We start from the raw sequence: 24,205 nt of genomic DNA, 5'->3' as shown, positions 1-24,205 counted from the left end.
AGGCCAAGTGGAGAATACATGAGCCTTCTCCACTGAGCCATCTGGAAACTGAGTATTTTAAGAAAATAAATGATTATGGTTGTTTTAAATTGCAGAGTTTGAGGGTGGTTTGTTATAAAGCAATAGGTCACCAGGATGGTCAGGATCTTCCCTTGTAGCTCAGTCGGTAAAGAATCTGCCTGCAATGCAGGAGACCTGGGTTCGATTCCTGGGTCAGGAAGATCCCCTGGAAAAGGAAATGGTAACTCACTCCAGTATTCTTACCTGGAGAATCCCATGGACAGAGGAGCCTGGCGGGCTATAGTCCATGCAGTCACAAGAGTCGAACATGACTTCGTGACTAAACCAGCACCACCATGGTCAGGAATCAAGGAAACTTGCATGATCTTGGACAGTGAAAGTTAGGCCTCATGAGCATGGGAATGTAGATTTAGGAATGGGAGGACTGGGAATTCCCTGGTGGTCCAATGATTAGGACTCCACGCTTTTGCTTTCACTGCCAAGGGTGAGGCCCCAACCAATGGTCATGTAACTGAGATCCCACAAGTGTGGTTAAAAAAAGAAAAAGGAATAGAAGGATCATTCAGAACCCAATATTGTTCAGGTGAGATTATTTTGTATCCTTGAGTGTCAGCATCCAATCAGGAGAAAGAAAAAATTTGAAGAACAAAGTTTAAATAATCATTTTAACAGGGTATTAGAGGAACCAGTTGTTGTTTAGTTGCTAAGTCATGTTTGACTGTTTTGCAACTTCATGGACTGTGGCCGCCAGGCTCCTCTGTCCGTAGGATTTCCCAGGCAAGAATACTGGAGTGGCTTGCCATTTCCTTCTCCAGGGGATCTTCCCATCCTGGGGATTGAACACTTGGCTCCTGCTTGACAGTGATTTCAGTTCAGTTCAGTTGCTCAGTCGTGTCCAATTCTTTGTGACCCCATGAACTTCAATATGCCAGGCTACCCTGTTCATCACCAACTCCTGGAGCTTGCTCAAACTCATGCCCCTCGAGTCAGTGATGCTATCCAACCATCTCATCCTCTGTCATCCCATTCTCCTCCTGCCTTCAATCTTTCCCAGCATCAGGGTCTTTCCCAATGAATCAGTTCTTTTCATCAGGTGGCCAAAGTACTGGAGTTTCAGCTTCAGCATCAGTCCTTCCAATGAATACTCAGGACTTATTTCCTTTAGGATGGGCTGGTTGCATCACCTTGAGGTCCAAGGGACTCTGAAGAGTCTGTTTCCCTCTATTCCAAACTTTTTTTTTAATGAATGAGTGTTCAGTTCAGTTCAGTCACTCAGTCGAGTCCGACTCTTTGCGACCCCATGAATCACACACGCCAGGCCTCCCTGTCCATCACCAATTCCCAGAGTTTACTCAAACTTATGTCCATCGAGTCGAATGAGTATTAAATTTTGTCAAATACTTTCTCTCTTCTTAAACCTGTTAATACAGTGGATTACTTTGGTTGGTTGTGAAAGAATCAGTTTTGCATACCTGGAATTAAACCTCCTAGGCCATTTAATTGGAGAAGGCGATAGCACCCCACTCCAATACTCTTGCCTGGAAAATCCCATGGATGGAGGAGCCTGGTAGGCTGCAGTCCATGGGGTCGCAAAGAGTCAGACAAGACTGAGTGGCTTCACTTTCACTTTTATGCATTGGAGAAGGAAATGGCAACCCACTCCAGTGTTCTTGCCTGGAGAATCCCAGGGACGGGTGAGCCTGGTGGGCTGCCGTCTATGGGGTTGCACACAGTTGGACACGACTAAAGCAACTTAGCAGCAGCAGCAGGCCATATAATTAAACCCTCTTGGTGTATAATTCTTTTTATACATTGTTAGATTTAATATGCTAATACTTTGTTGAGGATTTTTATGCTTAAGTTTTAGAGACAGATGGATTCTCCAGAAGCAATCTCATTTCTACATATTAACAATAAACACCAGTGTGCAGGTATTATTTGTACTGTCTTTGGTCTTTGTATTAAGGATACCACAAACGACAATCAAAATGAATGTGACCTTAAGAGTCACCCAAACTACCCTCACATTGTGTACTGAAGTGACAGTGGCCACTTTTTTTATCCTGAGTTTTACTATCAGGAATTATTGAGAATCTAATATTTTTGGTGTAGAATGTTTAACAAAGTACCTGATAATGCTATTCTTTTTTTTCTACTTAAAAAAATATCAACTTTCTGAGAAAATGAGCCAGGGCTGTGCATATGTTCTATTTATTTGTTATAATCAAGTGTGTGCCTGACTAGTAAAATGAGACTTACAATTAAATATAGTGACTTAAGAACAAAGGGCTCAAAAACAAAAACCCAAACCAAACCAATTAAAAAACCAAAGGGCTAAAAAAACCCCCAAAAACCAAAGAGCTAAATTTCACAGTAATTTAAAAATCAAACTGAGTAATCCCCACACTATGATTAAAGTTTAAAGGAAAAAAGTCTTTTTCCTTGCATAATGAAATATATACAACTGTTTATAGACAATATTCAAAAATACATTAAGATTCATGATCTTTTAGTGATGAGTATGTAAATACTGCTTTATTTGGCTGAACCACCTAACAATGTCAGCACTTTATGGTAAGAATACCATGCCCTGCACATACTCTGCATTTTTCTGTTATTATGAGCAATTTTAGATATCTTCTTTTTCCCTTCCCCTTTCAGAGACTATTTATATGCCCTTATTATCTTGACATCATTCTGTGTCTTATACCTTTTTATTCTCGAAAATATATAGTACATTGGCGGGCTTGAGTTTTTATACCGATAATGTCAAGTTTACTGTTAATCAAAAACTTGGCCAAATTCCTACTGCCTTTTTTTTCCCCAAGTGATCATTTTGGATTTTTTAATTTTCATTTACCTATATAGCACACCTACTTCTTCTAAGTGGTCAGTTAACAGTTTATAAAATCTAGATCAGATGAGATCCAGGAGTATTAAGGCCTCAAAGGTGTGTTTTAATTTAATTAAAAAATTAAGATTCCTTAAATTCTACAGCAGCATATCTACCATTCCAGGCATTCCAAAAATCTGAAGGGCAGACAGAAAGATTTCCTGCAACTATAGCGACTGATCTGATCTGATCTGATAGTCAGAAAAATCATCACAGAGTTCACAAATATTTCAAATACAATTATGAGTAATGCAAACCTGGAACTGCCTTTTATGGAGATGTACTCTTAAAGAGTTAGTTAGGTTTTTAGATAGTTTTCCAGAGGGTAATTTGAGGTGAATAAGATGAAATAAATCAGTGTTCACAAAATAATAAAAACTTTTATTTATAAATTAATAAACAAACTATAATAAACATGACCAAACAACAAAGAAAGTTACTGGCTTCTATTCATTATGGCTAGAAAAATAAATTATTTAAACAAGTATCTAAATCTGCCTCCTGCTTCCAGAGAAATAAATGTATTGCATGTACATATTTTCAAATTGTTCCCAACTCTTATTCCAACTCAAGACTTGGGTAGTACTCTATTTTTTATATAGGAATAGTAAACAGACTTTACAAAAGCTAACAGAGTAAAAAATATTAAAATTTTATAAACCTTATAGTCTGGATTGATTATGATTAATTTGTGGAAATATACAAATCTTTCAACCATTCAGTTTATACATGGAAAATAAATTTTATGACTGTCAGATTTTACTTATATTCTTGAAAGGTTGACTGTTCCCAATAAGTAATCCTTCCACCACTTCTGTATACTTTCTACATTCTCAATTCAAAAAGAAACAACATACAATTATTTTACTTTTTGTTTTTTTCTTGCTTGAAACTGCTCTGTTTTGTTTTTTACAGATTTAATCAACATTGACAAGGCAGGATCAATGGACCTCTTGTGTGATTCCTTTTGAACCTCACCCTCCTTTTCACTCGTTGCCTGAGTCAGCCCCTGTTCTTTTTGTTCTCTCTGACGAGCTTTCTCCTCAAGGATTCTTTCCATAGCTTTTGTTTTCTTGAAATTAGGATCTGAAGGATCCAAATTGAACAAGTGGGAAGTATACATTGCCTGAAACCTTGCATCCTTAACATTGACCTGCAAACCCAAAAGGAAAGTACAAATACATAAAATTAGTAAACCAAAAGGCCTAGAAATGAGACCAGAGTTCAAAAAGTCAGTGAGTTGATGATAAAAAATACAAATGTATTTTGCATTGACTCATTAGAAAGCCATTCCTCCACAGATCTTCAATGAAGTCTTTAGGTTTATTCTTGAACCACATGTGCAGGGCACACTGTTCTTATCACACAATGACAATATCCTTGGAAGGGAATTATCGTAGTCTATATGTTACACTGTGGCCTGTTACTACCTCAGCCTCTTAGACTGTCTGCAGGAGTGACCACAGGAGATGCAGGCTCACCTATGCTTACAGTGTGAAATCTCTTTCTGGCTGAGATAATTAAGCCAGTGATGGCATCTCCTGTTGGAATTTTAGGCGAAGTCACTGCCTTCTTAGTACAATAAATTTTTTTTTCAACCTTGGTGCTAAAATGAGCAGCTACTGAGAGTGAATCATACAGCAGACTTAAAGACCATGATGGGAAAGATGGTACCCCCAAGACTAAGATCTGATCAGATACAAGCTCCAAATGTATCCTTTATCGTTCTACAAAAACACTGCATTCCCACATTTTAAGAGAATACTCTTAACTCCAGCCAGGCCTTCAAGTATTGCCGGGCACAGGAGTGACCAGACAGAAAGTGAGCATGACTCCCTGACTGCCACTCATCATTGCCCTGTGAAAAAGAGCCCACCCAGAGATGGACTGTAGAGTTATTTGCAATAAGGACCATAGGCATGATACTACTACCACACTCACAAAAAATGTTTTTATAGGTGATGGTCATCATGCATAAGACATCATTTTCTGCATGATGATTAGTTATCATAATAGAAGATTTGACTATAAATCATTCTCTGCTTTTAACTTTTTCTAAGAAAACTAATTTACCAAAAATTGATTCAGTGGAACAGCACCATACTTGGAGCTGACTTACAGAAACCAGAGTTACACAGTGGTCTCAAAGTCCCTCTCAATGCCGCTTAGAAGTTATTTGTATGCTTCTCTCAATTCTCCAGACAATTTCAAAATCTCTCCCATCTTCTTCTGAGTCTATTCTTCCATGCTAATGGATGGAAGTCATCAAATAGTTCCTGATAGCTGTCTGTAGGTTTTCTGTACAGGGCTCAAACTCATGCATGGGGACTGTGTGGCCACTAGAAATATGTATTTTAGCAAAAAAAGAGGGGAAAGAGGGAACAGTGGAAACAAGAAACAGAGCAATTAAAAAATTGTGGCCTGGGACTTTCCCGGTGGTCCAGTGGTTAAGAAACTGACTGCCGAGCGGGAGGAGCCAAGATGGCGGAGGAGTAGGACAGGGAGAACACTTTCTCCCCCACAAATTCATCAAAAGAGAATTTAAACGTCGAGTACATTCCACAAAACAACTTCTGAATGCCGGCAGAGGACATCAGGCACCCAGAAAAGCATTCCAACTCTTCGAAAGGAGGTAGGAAAAAATATAAAAGACAAAAAAAGAGACAAAAGAGGGAGGGACGGAGTTCCGTCCCGGGAAGGGAGTCTTTAAAGAGAGAAGTTTCCAAACACCAGGAAACCTTCTCACTGCGAATCTGTGCCGAGCTTTGGAAGCACAGAGGGCAACATAACAGGAAGAAAAAATAAATAAACAATTAAAACTCAAGATTGCGAGTCCTACGGTAACTCCCCAGCAGAGAAGCAGCGCAGAGCGCCTGCACGCGCCATTAGCAAGCGGGGCTGGGCAGGGAGGCGCAGGCGCGGGCTGCATCACTTAGGTAAGAATCTGGCCTGAATACCCTGAGCACTATCTGAGCGAAATAATTTGGGCTAGCAAACCAGACTGTGGGATATCTACCACGCGAAAAGCCAGCCCTAACCTAAGACCGCCAGGCCAGCGCGACGAACAAAGAATTGAACAGAGATAGCCGGCTGCAGACCTTCCCCCTCGGTGACAGGCAGCCAGAGCCGGAAGGGGTAATCGCAGCCCCAGAGAGACATTATCTATAAAACTGTAAGCAGGCTTCTTTGCTAACTAAAACTTTTTGGGGTCTGGACGGTTAACATCTGCCTGAGAAGGTGCGCGGTTTTACACCCAGATAACCGAGTGGCGGGAGGCAATAAGTCGCAGCATTGGCGCCGCCAAACACCTCATCACTTGAGCTGCTCGGACCTGGGAAGAGCACAAAACTTCGGGCCCAACTGAGTCTGCGCCTCTGAGGACTACCTGAGTGCCTGAACCTGAGCGGCTTGGACCTGGGAGGTACATGCAACCCAGGGCCAGCCTCGGATTGTTCCCAGCGGAACAACCTAGAGCCCGAGCAGCATGGGCAGGGAGGCTACACGCCCGTGGCGCGGGCAGACCCAGTGTGGCTGAGGCACTGCGGCGCCGCGCCAGTGTTATTTGTTTGCAGCATCCCTCCCTCCCTCCCCACAGCGCGACTGAACAAAGAGAAGAAATACAGCTCCACCCATCAGAACACCGACACAAGCTTCCCTAACCAGGAAACCTTCACAAGCCACCTGTACAAACCCACACACAGCGAGGAAAAGCCGTAATAAAGAGAACTCCACAAACTGCCAGAATACAGAAAGGACACCCCAAACTCAGCAATTTAAACAAGATGAAGAGACAGAGGAATAGCCAGCAGATAAAGGAACAGGATAAATGCCCACCAAACCAAACAAAAGAGGAAGAGATAGGGAATCTACCTGATAAAGAATTCCGAATAATGATAGTGAAATTGATCCAAAATCTTGAAATTAAAATGGAATCACAGATAAATAGCTTGGAGACAAGGATTGAGAAGATGCAAGAAAGGTTTAACAAGGACCTAGAAGAAATAAAAAAGAGTCAATATATAATGAATAATGCAATAAATGAAATTAAAAACACTCTGGAGGCAACAAATAGTAGAATAACAGAGGCAGAAGACAGGATTAGTGAATTAGAAGATAGAATGGTAGAAATAAATGAATCAGAGAGGATAAAAGAAAAACGAATTAAAAGAAATGAGGACAGTCTCAGAGACCTCCAGGACAATATTAAACGCTACAAACATTGAATCATAGGGGTTCCAGAAGAAGAAGACAAAAAGAAAGACCATGAGAAAATACTTGAGGAGATAATAGTTGAAAACTTCCTAAACTGGGAAGGAAATAATCACCCAAGTCCAAGAAACCCAGAGAATCCCAAACAGGATAAACCCCAAGGAGAAACACCCCAAGACACATATTAATCAAATTAACAAAGATCAAACACAAAGAACAAATATTAAAAGCAGCAAGGGAAAAACAACAAATAACACACAAGGGAATTCCCATAAGGATAACAGCTGATCTTTCAATAGAAACTCTTCAAGCCAGGAGGGAATGGCAAGACATACTTAAAATGATGAAAGAAAATAACCTACAGCCCAGATTATTGTACCCAGCAAGGATTTCATTCAAGTATGAAGGAGAAATCAAAAGCTTCTCAGACAAGCAAAAGCTGAGAGAATTCTTCACCACCAAACCCAGCTCTCCAACAAATACTAAAGGATATTCTCTAGACAGGAAACACAAAAATGGTGTATAAATTCAACCCCAAACAATAAAGTAAATGGCAACGGGATCATACTTATCAGTAATTACCTTAAACGTAAATGGGTTGAATGCCCCAACCAAAAGACAAAGACTGGCTGAATGGATACAAAAACAAGACCCCTACATATGTCGTCTACAGGAGACCCACCTCAAAACAGGGGACACATACAGACTGAAAGTGAAGGGCTGGAAAAAGATTTTCCATGCAAATAGGGACCAAAAGAAAGCAGGAGTAGCAATACTCATATCAGATAAAATAGACTTTAAAACAAAGGCTGTGAAAAGAGACAAAGAAGGTCACTACATAATGATCAAAGGATCAATCCAAGAAGAAGATATAACAATTATAAATATATATGCACCCAACACGGGAGCACCGCAGTATGTAAGACAAATGCTAACACGTATGAAAGGAGAAATTAACAATAACACAATAATAGTGGGAGACTTTAATACCCCACTCACACCTATGGATAGATCAACTAAACAGAAAATTAACAAGGAAACACAAACTTTAAACGATACAATAGACCAGTTAGACCTAATTGATATCTATAGGACATTTCATCCCAAAACAATGAATTTCACCTTTTTCTCAAGTGCACATGGAACCTTCTCCAGGATAGATCACATCCTGGGCCATAAAGCTAGCCTTGGTAAATTCAAAAAAATAGAAATCATTCCAAGCATCTTTTCTGACCACAATGCATTAAGATTAGATCTCAATTACAGGAGAAAAACTATTAAAAATTCCAACATATGGAGGATGAACAACACCCTCCTGAATAACCAACAAATCACAGAAGAAATCAAAAAAGAAATCAAAATTTGCATAGAAACGAATGAAAATGAAAACACAACAAGCCCAAACCTGTGGGACACAGTAAAAGCAGTCCTAAGGGGAAAGTTCATAGCAATACAGGCACACCTCAAGAAACAAGAAAAAAGTCAAATAAATAACCTAACTCTACACCTAAAGCAACTAGAAAAGGAAGAAATGAAGAACCCCAGGGTTAGTAGAAGGAAAGAAATCTTAAAAATTAGAGCAGAAATAAATGCAAAAGAAACAAAAGAGACCATAGCAAAAATCAACAAAGCCAAAAGCTGGTTCTTTGAAAGGATAAATAAAATTGATAAACCATTAGCCAGACTCATCAAGAAACAAAGGGAGAAAAATCAAATCAATAAAATTAGAAACGAAAATGGAGAGATCACAACAGACAACACAGAAATACAAAGGATCATAAGAGACTATTATCAACAATTATATGCCAATAAAATGGACAACGAGGAAGAAATGGACAAATTCTTAGAAAAGTACAACTTTCCAAAACTCGACCAGGAAGAAATAGAAAACCTTAAAAGACCCATCACAAGCACGGAAATTGAAACTGTAATCAAAAATCTTCCAGCCAACAAAAGCCCAGGTCCAGACGGCTTCACAGCTGAATTCTACCAAAAATTTAGAGAAGAGCTAACACCTATCCTGCTCAAACTCTTCCAGAAAATTGCAGAGGAAGGTAAACTTCCAAACTCATTCTATGAGGCCACCATCACCCTAATACCAAAACCTGACAAAGATCCCACAAAAAAAGAAAACTACAGGCCAATATCACTGATGAATATAGATGCAAAAATCCTTAACAAAATTCTAGCAATCAGAATCCAACAACACATTAAAAAGATCATACACCATGACCAAGTGGGCTTTATCCCAGGGATGCAAGGATTCTTCAATATCCATAAATCAATGTAATACACCACATTAACAAATTGAAAAACAAAAACCATATGATTATCTCAATAGATGCAGAGAAAGCCTTTGACAAAATTCAACACCCATTTATGATAAAAACTCTCCAGAAAGCAGGAATAGAAGGAACATACCTCAACATAATAAAAGCTATATATGACAAACCCACAGCAAACATTATCCTCAATGGTGAAAAATTGAAAGCATTTCCTCTAAAGTCAGGAACAAGACAAGGGTGCCCACTTTCACCATTACTATTCAACATAGTTTTGGAAGTTTTGGCCACAGCAATCAGAGCAGAAAAAGAAATAAAAGGAATCCAAATTGGAAAAGAAGAAGTAAAACTCTCACTATTTGCAGATGACATGATCCTCTACATAGAAAACCCTAAAGATTCCACCAGAAAATTACTAGAACTAATCAATGATTACAGTAAAGTTGCAGGATATAAAATCAACACACAGAAATCCCTTGCATTCCTATACACTAATAATGAGAAAACAGAAAGAGAAATTAAGGAAACAATTCCATTCACCATTGCAATGAAAAAAATAAAATACTTAGGAATATATCTACCTAAAGAAACTAAAGACCTATATATAGAAAACTATAAAACACTGGTGAAAGAAATCAAAGAGGACACTAATAGATGGAGAAATATACCATGTTCATGGATTGGAAGAATCAATATACTGAAAATGAGTATACTACCCAAAGCAATTTATAGATTCAATGCAATCCCTATCAAGCTACCAACAGTATTCTTCACAGAGCTAGAACAAATAATTTCACAATTTGTATGGAAATACAAAAAACCTCAAATAGCCAAAGCGATCTTGAGAAAGAAAAATGGAACTGGAGGAATCAACCTACCTGACTTCAGGCTCTACTACAAAGCCACAGTTATCAAGACAGTATGGTACTGGCACAAAGACAGAAATATAGATCAATGGAACAAAATAGAAAGCCCAGAGATAAATCCACGCACATATGGACACCTTATTTTTGACAAAGGAGGCAAGAATATACAATGGATTAAAGACAATCTCTTTAACAAGTGGTGCTGGGAAATCTGGTCAACCACTTGTAAAAGAATGAAACTAGAACACTTTCTAACACCATATACAAAAATAAACTCAAAATGGATTAAAGATCTCAACATAAGACCAGAAACTATAAAACTCCTAGAGGAGAACATAGGCAAAACACTCTCTGACATAAATCACAGCAGGATCCTCTATGACTCACCTCCCAGAATATTGGAAATAAAAGCAAAATAAACAAATGGGACCTAATTAACCTTAACAGCTTCTGCACATCAAAGGAAACTATTAGCAAGGTGAAAAGACAGCCTTCAGAATGGGAGAAAATAATAGCAAATGAAGCAACCGACAAACAACTAATCTCAAAAATATACAAGCAACTCCTACAGCTCAACTCCAGAAAAATAAATGACCCAATCAAAAAATGGGCCAAAGATCTAAATAGACATTTCTCCAAAGAAGACATACAGATGGCTAACAAACACATGAAAAGATGCTCAACATCACTCATTATCAGAGAAATGCAAATCAAAACCACTATGAGATACCATTTCACACCAGTCAGAATGGCTGTGATCCAAAAGTCTACAAATAATAAATGCTGGAGAGGGTGTGGAGAAAAGGGAACCCTTTTACACTGTTGGTGGGAATGCAAACTAGTACAGCCACTATGGAGAACAGTGTGGAGATTCCTTAAAAAACTGGAAATAGAACTGCCTTATGATCCAGCAATCCCACTGCTGGGCATACACACTGAGGAAACCAGAAGGGAAAGAGACACGTGTACCCCAATGTTCATCGCAGCACTGTTTATAATAGCCAGGACATGGAAGCAACCTAGATGTCCATCAGCAGATGAATGGATAAGAAAGCTGTGGTACATATACACAATGGAGTATTACTCAGCCATTAAAAAGAATACATTTGAATCAGTTCTAATGAGGTGGATGAAACTGGAGCCTATTATACAGAGTGAAGTAAGCCAGAAGGAAAAACACCAATACAGTATACTAACGCATATATATGGAATTTAGGAAGATGGTAACGATAACCCTGTATACGAGACAGCAAAAGAGACACTGATGTATAGAACAGGCTTATGGACTCTGTGGGAGAGGGAGAGGGTGGGAAGATTTGGGAGAATGGCATTGAAACATGTGAAATGTCATGTATGAAAAAAAAAAAAAGAAACTGACTGCCAATGCAGGGGATGTGGGTTTGATCCCTGGTCCAGAGAGATGGCACAAACTGGACAACTGAGTCTACCTGCATCAACTGTCGAGCCCATGCACCCTAGAGTTCATATTCTTCAAGAGAACCCATCACAACGAGAAGCCTGGGTACCACAGCTACAGGGCAGCCCCTGCTCACCAGAGCTAAAGAAAGCCTGTGCAGAGCAACAAAGAGCCCACGCAGCGAAACGCAGACCCAGCACAACCAAAAAAAAAAAAAAACCACGCCTACTGCCTGGCCCTTGCACAGAGTGTGACGTGAATCTGCTACTCTGCAGTCAGGCTTAACGATGCAGAACCTTCCCAGTGTGAGCATCACACTGCATGTGATTCTAATGCTAAAAGCTACATATTTTGGTGCAGCATAGCTACCAAAATAGAAGCCTACTACTTCACCTGATGCTCCAAGAACCACCCTGAGGATGAACTGGTTATACTGGACTAAAAGATGGTAGCTTTGGCTCCACAATGGGTCCTTCCTGAGATCAAGGGGCCAAGCTCAATTTTTATCTAAAGAGCTGACTTTAGATTCAACGCCAGCTTTTAATAGAATAATGATTTTTGTCGCTGGTTACCTCAAAGTCATCCTCCAATAATTCCTTCTTCTTCATGAGCTGTTTTTTCTTCTTTTTGCTCAGATTCTGGTGCTCCACAATCTTGTTATAATTGAAGTGTTTCTTGCTCTCTTCCTCCTCATCCATCACAAGCAAAGCCATTTCAGCCTGTGGAGAGAAAAAGAGTTCAAATATACGACAGTGTTTTTCTTTCCTCAAACAGGAGTATGGAGCACAGAAATCCCCTCAGAAAAGGAGAAGCCAGTCGTCAGTGCTCTGGGATGACACCTGTCTTCCATCACAGACTGTGGATCAGTGAACTCATAAAGAAATTCACAGACTGCTGTAGAGCAACAGGTATAATTTTTTGGAGCAATATCACTGACAACAGGAGAGGGGTGAACACTTTATCTAAAAACCAGACCATATTTCACATTATGTAACTGATCAGTAGGTGGTAGAAACAAAAGTCCTCAAGTTCCCCAAATAAAAATTCCTCATTTTCACTTTGGTCTTTTTAAGCAGACACTAAATCTCATAAACATGTAGTAGTTTGTGATACAGACTAGACTTTCCAAACATGTGCTTTATGAACAATGAATTCCTTTTTTCTTGTGCTGTTTTTGCCTCTACTTTTCCAATATTGATATATGAAGGCAAGATCTTAATATTTGCTTCTGAAATCTAATGCCTGTTTCCACTCAACAGGTATTTTCTACTGACCATGGGATTAAATGTAAATCTTCAAGAATCAAGTAAACAACCATGCATGCTACAGAAAATACAATCTTCCTCCACCCACTTAGACTGCTTTAATTTCCTCTCCTTTCTATGACTGGTACCTACAGTTGGCTTTCTTTTTAGAATGATTTCCTACAAACAAAGATTTTCTTTGTGTTCCTTAACTCTATAAACACTACTGCATATGCAATAAAAGATGCATTAAGATGCAGAGTTTAGGTGACCAGTCTGGCTCCCTCCTAGACAGTGCTAGGAACATCAGACTCAGGAACGCTGCTGACTCCAATTCCTGTCTCAGCAAAAACACACTATTTTGTGCCGTGGATTATGTGGAGGTGCTTAAGGATAATATTCACTACACTTCCAAGAAAGGCTTTAATTCTGCACATTAATTTTCAACAATAAAAAGAGAGACAGGAGCATTTAACAAGCCATAAAGCAAACTCTGTATTACAGGACAGATTCAGACTGAATTAAAACCATGTCAATATTATTTTGAGGTTTTAATTTAGTATTTTTGTCTCTTACTGTCAGTTTTGCCCTTTATTGTCAGTTATAATAAGGGTTTTAAAAGATATTTGCCTCTTAATCACAAAGGGACATGCCTTGGGTGTGAACTAAACTTTAACTCTGTACTTGGAGAAATATTTGGTGAAAAGGAGATATTTTAAAATTATGCTGCTAAAATATTTATAAATTTCATTGTTAAAATCAGTTATTTTTTTATTAGACATACTGGAAACTCACATGGACACCTTCACTTAAAGTGTACATATCACTTGTCCATTAAAAATGTAAACATGACCATTACCTTTTGTCTTTCTATTTCAGCTTCTTTCTCTGGAGATATGTCATCTTTTGCAGATTTTGTTGATTTTTTCTTTTCTTTTATACCTGGCACAACAAACCAACATAGAAGGGTTAAAAATTATGACTATCACAACAATTTGCTTATACTATTTATTTAAAAAATTTTGTTTGTAACAAAAATGCAAGGTATCTAGAAATAATCTTACCAATAAAGATATAGAAACTAAAGAAACTAAAAAAAAAAAAGTATTACTGAGATGACTATGGGTATGAATAGAATAATAAAAGTCTGTACATGATGAGTGAATATTATAAAGGAATTTCTTCTGAAAGTAATGTATAATTCTACATCAATTAAAAAGAAAACTTATAAGATCATTTTAGCAGAAACAGAATAAACACTAGATAAAATTCAGTATCCTCTCATAATATATATACATTTAATAAAATTCTAAATAAAATTTTATTCAAGGAAATCTTTGCAAAGAATGAGATAGATCTGATTTACTAGTGATACAGTATGCTAAAGTGTACTACAAAGTGAAAAAAACCAAAAATGCTGTAACTATACAATGAGAAAAACAGAACAGTATGGCTTAGTATATAATAAAATGTAACATCATACATCACTGGAAAAAGAAGGCATTATTCAATAACTGGTGCTGGGCAATTTGTTCTATTCTGCAAAATAATCCTTGAGCTATAGCTGTGTGCATGTGCTCAGTCACTCATTCATATCTGAGTCTTTGTGACCCCATTCACTATAGCCCACCAGGCTCCTCTGTCCATGGGATTTCCCAGGCAAGAATATTGGAAGTGGGCTGCCATTTCCTATTCCAAGGGATCTTCCCAACCTAGGAGTCATACTGCATAATGTACAGAAAAACAAAATGCAGTTGTATTAAAGAATTAAACACTAAAAAACCTACGAGAAAATACAGGGGAACAGCTACCTGATCTTAAGTAGAAGAAACGTTCTCTTAGCATAAGAACAACAGAAGAGATCAAAGGGAAAAAAAACTAATTTAAATATGTAAACACTTAAAACTCATCAGCAAAATGAAAAACTAATCTGTTTAGTGACAATTTGACAATAACTACCTGGAAGTAAACGTTTAACAAAATCCTTTCTCCTTCTCCAAAGACAAAGTTGATCTTTGTTTAACTTCCTGTGTCTAGTATTATTAGACAAAATTACTTATGGTAAAAGTGGCTCCTGATTAGAAAAACTTCCAAGGATGCAGGGACTTCTGGAGACCACAAGATGTTAGATGAGATGTTCCTGAAGGAGAGGGAGTAACCAATGGCAGCTAAGAGCACTTGAGTCTGCAGTGACTGACTTGGGTTTAAACTCTGGCTCAAGTTCACTCAAGCTATAGCATTCGTGTTTTGTGTCCTTCTTTGTAAAGTGGGGATTATAACAACTAATTGCACCTAGCATCTAGGGTTACTGTGAGGACTAAATAAACTAATAAATGTGAAGAGCTTAGTTAATGTCAGGCACATGGTGCTATGAACTACCTGCTATTATTGTGATAACATTCTGACTACATATATATGATGTTCTGGGTTCCTTGTGATCACACAGATGCTCTGTTTTTTTTCTTCTTTTTGTGTGTCTGTTGGGAAGAGTTCAACGAGAATTTGGTGTCAAAGTATGAAGAACCAGTCTGAAGAGTAAGAAGGTTCAGAATCCACAAAGCCACCTTTCAGAATGTTATTACACCATGTCAACCTTCTCTGAGCTACTGGACACTGTCTTATTTGTATTTGGATGAGCTCAGTTTTGTCCTTCCAATGCAGAGAAACCAATGGTTACTACTTTAGAAAATAGTAACAATTTAATACTGCTACAGCACTTACCATGCACCAGGAAATAGTGCTATTTACTTCCTTTTATATACGAACTACTTTAATCCTCACAATAACCCTATGAGGTAGATTCTATTATTTATTACAATTTTCACTCTGTTGTTGACAAAACTGAAACAGAGAGAGACTGAGTGATTTGTCTCAAGCTGAGTAAGCAAAGGAACCATGAGTCAAACCCTAGCACTCCAGTTCAGGCTCTGGTAACCCCCACACTCTACACTTCACTACCAAATGTCACTCTCCCTTGAGTAGTTCTTTCCATTTAAAAAGCACTTTGTTGTGAAATAATAAATTTCAGAGACCATATGATGGCTGAATAACCACATCCAGTGGGGGATAACAGGAAGTCAAGAGAAGCTTCGTTTTTTAAAAATTTATTTATTTTTAATTGGAGGACAATCACTTTATAATATTGTTACAAACACTGTTACATTTTTGGTTTCTGCCATACATCAACATAAATCAGCCATAGCAATACATATGTCCCCTCCCTCTGGAACCACTTTAGAAGCTGCCTTGTGGGCACTAGCCCTCTGCATGGGGGCAGCCCTGCCCAGCTGAGAGAAGATGATGGTGTATAAAGTGTGGCCAGGTTCACTCCTCACTGCCGCTAAGGCATCTACCTGTCTGCACTTTCAAGGAGAAACATTATTGTACGTAGTCCTTTCTCTATCCCTAAGTCAGACTGTGTTCCTTATTTCAAATGTTTTTCAGGGAATGATCTGTTTTGAGATTATAGCCTTTTCTCTGCTGTAAAGTACATGCACGTACGTGTGTATATATACACACACACACACATATAGAAAAGTATCCTCAAGGTTCCACTTTCTTAGGGTCTGACTCCCACACCCTCAGTTTGCCTCTGCTCCTATCCCCTCTTAAGGCCAGGGCTCCTTTTGAAGTAAACAGCCAAGTGACACATGCAGAAGCTCTCTCTGTGGCACGGGAAAAAATCAGGCTGTCCATGATTAATACATGAAGGAGATAAAGATCTTCACATACAGCTGTGGGAAATCATTTCAAAGAGCCCACAATGAACTGTTTCAGATTTTTATAACAACCTGGTGAAAAGCCATAAAAATAAACTTGAAAGGAAGACTTCAGTAAGGGAGGAAAAAAATCTCCAAGATGGTTGGGACTAAAAATGATATCTAATTTTACATGATGAAAATTTCTTTGCTCAAGAAGAATTTACTGTGTGCTAAAACCAAACTCTTTAGTCTGAAGATAAATAACGTGTAGATACCCTTTCTGCACTGTTAACAAGATTGTTGTAAGTGGGCACATCTTTATTTATTTATTTATTTATTTATTTTTAAAAAAAGCATTTTCCCTTTGGAAAGTTTTCAGATCTAATTTAGATGAAGACTACTGGGGAAATGAAAGTCCCTGTTCTGAAATGTTATCTTTATAATTTCATTTTCCATTACTTGTAATGTTAGAGAACTGTTCCTATAAAAAAGTTCTTTCAGAGTGTTCAGTTGAGCACTTCCTGTGGGACAGCAGTTAAGAGAACTCACTGGAGGGCAGACTGGTCTCCGTACTGACCAGCTGGGAGTGTTAAGTCCCGTAATGATTCACACTTAGCAGCAAGCTACTGCACCCAAGAGTGCTGATTCATAATCAGATTCAATATGCAGCCTGTGTATCTTCCTCTGAACCAAGGCATTCGGCCTTGCCTGGAAAGCCAGCAAGTCCTTGTGTCCAGCTCTGACACATATGGATCCTGGGTCTGGTCTTTACAATGCACTTGAAGAGTTACAAAATGCTTATAAAAGCATTTGTAAACTATAAAACAATACATGAGTAGTATACTGTAAGCCACTCACCATAGTGGCTGGATGAACCAAATATGTTTACTTTACTGATTTTTTTTCCCATCACGTTGTGTGGTCTGTGAGATCTTAGTTCCCCCTTAGTTCCCATCCAGGGATTGAACCTGTGCCCCCTGCACTCCAAGTATGAAGTCTTAACCAACGGACTGCCAGGAAGTCTCACCTTATTAGATTTTCTTGGTATTTTATCAGATATCTAAAGTTTTCAAGACAAAGGATACACTCTAATAGGCTATATTTACATGTGATATACTTTAATTCACTCCTACTTCTTAAAAAACAAAATCTTATTAGAGTTTATGCAGTTAGATAGCAATAAGCACATTATCTCACCATCTCACTTTAAAAAAAAAAATGTTTTAACTCATTCTAGAAGTACATTTTCAAAACTTTCATCTAATATTGAGTTTGCGGCTTAGAATAAAATAGAAAGAATACAGCAAATTTACAGTGTATGGGGAACAAACAGAAGGAAGAACTAAAAAAGATTTCTGGTACTCATATTGGCTCCTGCTGCTGCTGCTGCTAAGTCGCGTCAGTCGTGTCCAACTCTGTGAGACCCCGTAGACGGCAGCCCACCAGGTCCCCTGTCCCTGGGATTCTCCAGGCAAGAACACTGGAGTGGGTTGCCATTTCCTTCTCCATTGCGTGAAAGTGAAAAGTGAAAGTGAAGTTGCTCAGTTGCGTCCGACTCTTAGCAACCCCATGGACTGCAGCCTACCAGGCTCCTCCATCCATGGGATTTTCCAGGCAAGAGTACTGGAGTGGCTTGCCATTGCCTTCTCCATATTGGCTCCTAACTCGAGCCAAATACCAGGTCTGGCATCAGTCAGTGAACTCGATTTCTCCGTATTTTTTGAACAGTGTGTAAGTTAGCCCTGGGACTGCCTAGGATAAAGGTGTTATAAACACACCCAAGTCCATCTGGCTTAGAATGTCTCTGTCCTGCTCAACTGTGGGAACTGAACTATATACCCTTCCAGACACAAATGCTTTTCCTATCTCACAGCTGTTCCTTCTCAGCTTCTTAAACTTTCCTACCTTCCAGGCACACCTTCTCCAGGACAGGGTACTTTATGTAGGCTCTTGACTTCAGAGCCCAAACCTGCATCTTCCTCTCTCACCAGCGCTTCCTACCTTTCATTCTGTGGTTTGAAATACTATTTATAAGCTAACAATTCCTAAGTATATACTTGCAATCTGACTTTTCAGCTGATCTCCAAAGCTCATATATGAATGCTAACCTAATACCTCCATGTAGCCATCTGATTGACATCTTAGACCAATTGTATCCTACTGATCCTTTCCTAAGATTCTCCTTAACTCAGTAAATAGAAGAACATTATCACAGCCACAGGACTGGAAAAGGTCAGTTTTCATTCCAATCCCAAAGAATGGCAATACCAAAGAATGTTCAAACTACTGCACAATTGCACTCATTTCACATGCTAGAAAGATCATGCTCAAAATCCTCCAAGCTAGGCTTCAACAGTATGTGAATCAAGAACTTCCAGATGTTCAAGGTGAATTTAAAAAAGGCAGAGGAACCAGAGATCAAATTGCCAACATCTGTTGGATCACAGGAAAAAGCAAGAGAATTCCAGAAAAACACCTACTTCTGCTTCATTGACTATGCTAAAGCCTTTGACTGTGTGGATCACAACAAACTCTGGAAAACTCTTAAAGAGATGGGAATACCAGACCACCTTACCTGCCTCCTGAGAAACCTGTATACAGGTCAAGAACCAACAGTTAGAACCAGACATGGGACAACAAACTGGTTCCAAATTGGGAAAGGAATGCATCAAGGCTGTATATTGTCACCCTGCTTATTTACCTTGTATGCAAAGTGCATCATGAGAAATACTGGGCTGGATGAAGTACAAGTTAAAATCAAAGACTGCTGGGAAAAATATTAATAACCTCAGATATGCATGACACCACCCTTATGGCAGAAAGTGAAGAGGGACTAAAGAGCCTCTTGATGAAGGTTAAAAGAGGAGAGTGAAAAAGCTGTATTAAAACTCAACATTCAAAAAACTAAGATCATGGCATTGGTCCCATCACTTCATGGCAAACAGACTGGGAAACAATGGAAACAGTGACACTTTATTTTCTTGGGCTCCAAAATCACTGAGGATGGTGAAATTAAAAGATGTTTGCTCCTTGGAAGAAAAGCTATGACAAACCTAGACAGCATATTAAAAAACAGAGATATCACTTTACTGACAAAGGTGGGTTTAGTCAAAGCTATGGTTTTCCCAGTAGTCATGTATGGATGTGAGAGTTGGACTATAAAGAAGGCTGAGTACCAAAGAATTGATGCTTTTGAACTGTGGTATTGGAGAAGACTCATGAGTCTCTTGGACTGCAAGATCAAACCAGTCAATCCTAAAGGAAATCAACCCTGAAAATTCACTGGAAGGACTGATGTTGAAGCTGAAGCTCCAACTCTTTGGCCACCTGATGTGAAGAGCTGATTCACTGGAAAAGACCCTGATGCTGGGAAAGACTGAAGGCGGGAGGAGAAGGGGACAACAGAGGACGAGATAGTTGGATGGCATCACCAACTCAATAAACATGACCATGAGCAAGCTCTGGGAGATGGTAAAGGACAGGGAAGCCTGGCACACTGCAGTATATGGGGGTCACAAACATTCGGACATGACTGAGCGACTGAACAACAACTGCAGAGATTCAAAACAAGAATCTAGGAGTTATGCTAAATTTCTTCCTTATCCAAATAAAAAATTGGTAAGTCTACCTCCAAAATATATCTAGAATCCCATTCAGTTTCCTTCTTCCAATATTATTACTAGTAAGCTGTCTAGACTAACCATCACCTCTTGTCTAGACCTCTGCAAAGGCCTGGTCTCTCAGCTCTCACCATGCTTTCTTCAGTCTGTTCTCTTTGCAGGACTCAGAGGAGTAGGCTTACATACACACCATACCATGTCACATTTTTGCTTTAAGACCCTTTCAGTTCAGTTTAGTCGCTCAGTCGTGTCCGACTCTTTGCGACCCCATGAACCGCAGCACGCCAGGCCTCCCTGTCCATCACCAACTCCTGGAGTCCACCCAAACCCACGTCCATTGTGTTGGTGATGCCATCCAACCATCTCATCCTTTGTCGTCCCCTTCTCCTCCTGCCCTCAATCTTTCCAAACATCAGGGTCTTTTCAAATGAGTCAACTCTTTGCATCCGGTGGCCAAAGTATTGAAGTTTCAGCTTCAATATCAGTCCTTCCAATGCACACCCAGGACTGATCTCCTTCAGAATGGACTGGTTGGATCTCCTTGCAGTCCCAGGGACTCTCAAGAGTCTTCTCCAATACCACAGTTCAAAAGCATCAATTCTTCTGCGCTCAGCTTTCTTTATAGTCCAACTCTCACATCCATACATGACTACTAGAAAAACCATAGCCTTGACTAGATGGACCTTTGTTGACAAAGTAATGTCTCTGCTTTTTAATATGCTGTCTAGGTTGGTCATAACTTTCCTTCCAAGGAGCAAGCATCTTTTAAGACCCTTTACTGGCCTCCCATTGTCAGTGAGTAAAATCCAAATTTGTTGCTGTGACCCAAGGCCCTGCCTCATACTAAACTGCCCTTCTGCCCACATTCCAGGCACAATGGTGTCCTTCAATTCCACCACACATTCTCTCTCACCTCACAGCTGTTCTACCCACTTTCCCCTCATTTGCAATGCTCCTTCCCCCAGCTCTCCCTGCCTGACTCCTCCTCATTCTGCAGGTCTCAGCTCAAATGTTACCATCGGAAAGAAGCTTGCTTCACCCACCCTATATAAGAAAGCCACTCTCCTTCTTCTTCCCAGGTACATGCTCTGTATTATCCTATTTATTAGTTCCTTTAGAACGCTGATCATATTCTCATACCATTCTTATTTGTTTACCTGTAAAGAATCTGCCTGCAGTGCAAGAGACCCAGGTTCAATCCCTGGGTTGGGAAGATCCCCTAGAGAAGGAAATGGCAACCCAGTAGCCCTACCTGGAAAATCCTATGGATAGAGGAGCCTGGTGGGTTACAGTCCATGGGATCACAGGAGTTGGACATGACTTCGTGACTAAACTACCACTTCATGTCTTCCCTTCCCTAAAACCATAAACTCTGAGGGATGTAACTTTGCTTGTATTATTAGTACTGTATCTCTAGCATACCAGAGTGCTTAGCACCTGGCAGGTACTCAAAAATATTTATTGACAGAATGAATAAACAAACATATGGTAAGACCATTTCTTGGTCTAATTTTTATGTAAATAAAAAAAAATCACTTTTTCCTTAAATGAAAACAAGACATAAATTATTATTCCTAGGAAGTATTGTGAAATCAAAAGTATATTGAAAACAAGCAAACTTTATCTGTATTTTCCTTTGGAACTTCTGATACTAACTTTCAAGGAAACTATTCACAATTTAAATGTGCTGATTCCAAGAAACAAGCTACCCTAAGCCACCAAGCTACATAACTTACTCTTTGAATCCTACTCTGAGTTCTGCAGTTTGACCAGATTTCACAAGCCAAATGAAGCACTTTGGAATGAGAACAAGGAAACGATAATGCTTCACATTTCTCCATTATAAACTTGGTTTCCTGAAATGCGAGGATAAGGCTAAAATCCATCATCTTTTAGAAATGACTGCTCAGGTATGATAAGAAGAAGAATATGCAAAGTTTCCATTTCCCTTTCCAATTCCTAAGAATCTCACATCCTATAATATAGACTTCATTCATCTTGATCCCCTTTTCATCAATAAAACATCAGTACTAAAAGGCTATAACAACCAGGAAATAATTTTGAGCAATTCTGACTTTCCTGTAGAGAACTATTTTGGCCCACTAGTCACAAGGGACGAGAAGCAGGGAAACTTCATAAAATCCTTCTCTTTACAATGCCAGCTTGGAGTTGCTCCAGGAGCAAGCCTTTGGGGTTCATGTGTGTGGTATGCAGAGCAGGGAAGGGCAAAATGCATGAGAACAAATGGAAAAACCTTACAGTGGTCCCATACTGACTTGTCCAAGTATGGTCTGAACCTTACCACACATATTTATACACACACACACTTACATGTACGAAAAAGGTAAGAATGAATGCATTCAGGAGAGAATTGACTGGTGCATGTGCAATGGAAACAAGGCTCCTTGGAAATTGGAAATCAGATACCTGAGAGTTTATTTAGGGATTCAAGGAAAAAGGGGAGGAAGCTGGCTTTTCAGCTACATGAAAGCTAATTATGAAGCAGAATAAATGAAATGGGATAAAATGAAACATAGATGCAGGGTCAACTGGAGCCAAAAGTTTTCACACTATGTACACGTTTCACACATGCAAGCCATGTAAAAATTTTAACATATCCACATAAACACAAATGGATTTATTTCATACTTTCAATTCTTCACAGACTTTGCAAAGAGACACCTGGAGTGGATGTGTTATAAAAAAGCAGTGAAAGCACACAAAGATATGACTTCCTTTTTTCCTCATCCTTTTATAATCAATCTACCTAGAAAGGAATCCCTAGTAAACTACGAAATTAATCATGTTCACCCAAAGCCTCCTATAATGAAATTACTTCTTGTACGTACAGGGGACATGCTGACCCTCCTATCTGATCAGTGGTTACATCTAACAGGACAAACTTGCTTATAAGCCACTAGGGAGCTACACAAATTCTGGGGATTCTGAAAGAATGCATAGTTTACATTGTTTCTACCCATGTCACCTTTTTTGCCTTAGATTCCAACTGAAGATTACAAATATGGGTTGGCTTACCTATTTTTTTAGCTTCTTCGGCAAAGTATGGGTCATTCATATCAACATCAGAGGGAACATCATCTTCACTGGCCTCTTCAGCAAGAGCCTTAAAGATGAATATAAAAAATAAATACAGTTTATTGTAAGGACCAAAACAAATAAATGTGAAGAAAAACCTAATTTCTTTTAAATCAAGCAGTTCAATCTAAAATTAAACTGGTTTTCAAAAATGGCTAAGTTTACAAAATAACTTCTAATTAACTCTTTTGTTTGTTCAACAAATACTTATGGAATACTTTATAAATGCAGGAACTATACAGGGCTTTTGAGAGAGACAAGAGTTATCAGATATATGGTTTCTGTCTTCAAAAATTTTATGATCTATTAAAAGAAATTAGCCACATAAACAAAGGTATGGTGGTGGTTTAGTTGCTAAGTTGTGTCCAACTCTATGCAATCCCACGGATGGTAGCCTGCCAGGCTCCTCTGTCCATGGGATTCTCCAGGCAATAACACTGGAGTGGGTTGCCATTCCCTTCTCCAGGGGATCTTCCCGACCCAGGCACTGAACCTGGGTCTCCTGCATTGCAGGCAGATTCTTTACTGACTGAACTACGAGGGAAGCCCTAAACAACAAAGGTATATAGCAATAATAATTAAAGATAGGAAGTTCCAGAAGAGACAAAAATAAAACACGTTCAAGGAAAAGAATACTTTTAGATGGGTGATCAGTGAAGTCAGGTAGCCTTAATCTCTCACAAAATTGAGAAATGGCAGTGATTAACAATAACATGAAGTAGTTCACTGTGGAAGCCTGGCAGGCTGCAGTCCACGGGGTCACAAAGAATCAGAGATGACTTAGCGACTGAACAAGTGCATTGTGGGTTATCTTTCAAATCATTATTTAATGCAATTTATCTGCTGGTTAATTAAA

The 24,205-nt window shown here is 39.0% G+C and overlaps 1 protein-coding gene across 4 annotated transcripts in view; it reads right to left on the bottom strand.

The window, feature by feature from the left end:
• Positions 1-3,274: 3,274 nt before the first annotated feature.
• ESF1 (ESF1 nucleolar pre-rRNA processing protein homolog) overlaps positions 3,275-24,205 on the bottom strand; it is a 65,666-nt gene continuing 44,735 nt past the window's right edge. For all 4 annotated transcript variants that reach the window (XM_070381962.1, XM_070381964.1, XM_005902029.3 and 1 more), the window contains exons 11-14: positions 23,290-23,377; positions 13,792-13,874; positions 12,261-12,407; positions 3,275-4,067 (exon numbers count right to left, since the gene is read on the bottom strand). In XM_070381962.1, coding sequence (XP_070238063.1) covers positions 3,774-4,067; positions 12,261-12,407; positions 13,792-13,874; positions 23,290-23,377 — 612 coding nt within the window. In that variant the 3' untranslated portion in view covers positions 3,275-3,773. The remainder of the gene's footprint in view (positions 4,068-12,260; positions 12,408-13,791; positions 13,875-23,289; positions 23,378-24,205) is intronic.

This window comes from Bos mutus, chromosome 13 (assembly GCF_027580195.1).
Source record: "Bos mutus isolate GX-2022 chromosome 13, NWIPB_WYAK_1.1, whole genome shotgun sequence".
Lineage (NCBI taxonomy): Eukaryota > Metazoa > Chordata > Mammalia > Artiodactyla > Bovidae > Bos > Bos mutus.
The sequence above is the reverse complement of the archived record's forward strand: the minus strand, read 5'-3'. Positions and strand labels throughout refer to the sequence as shown.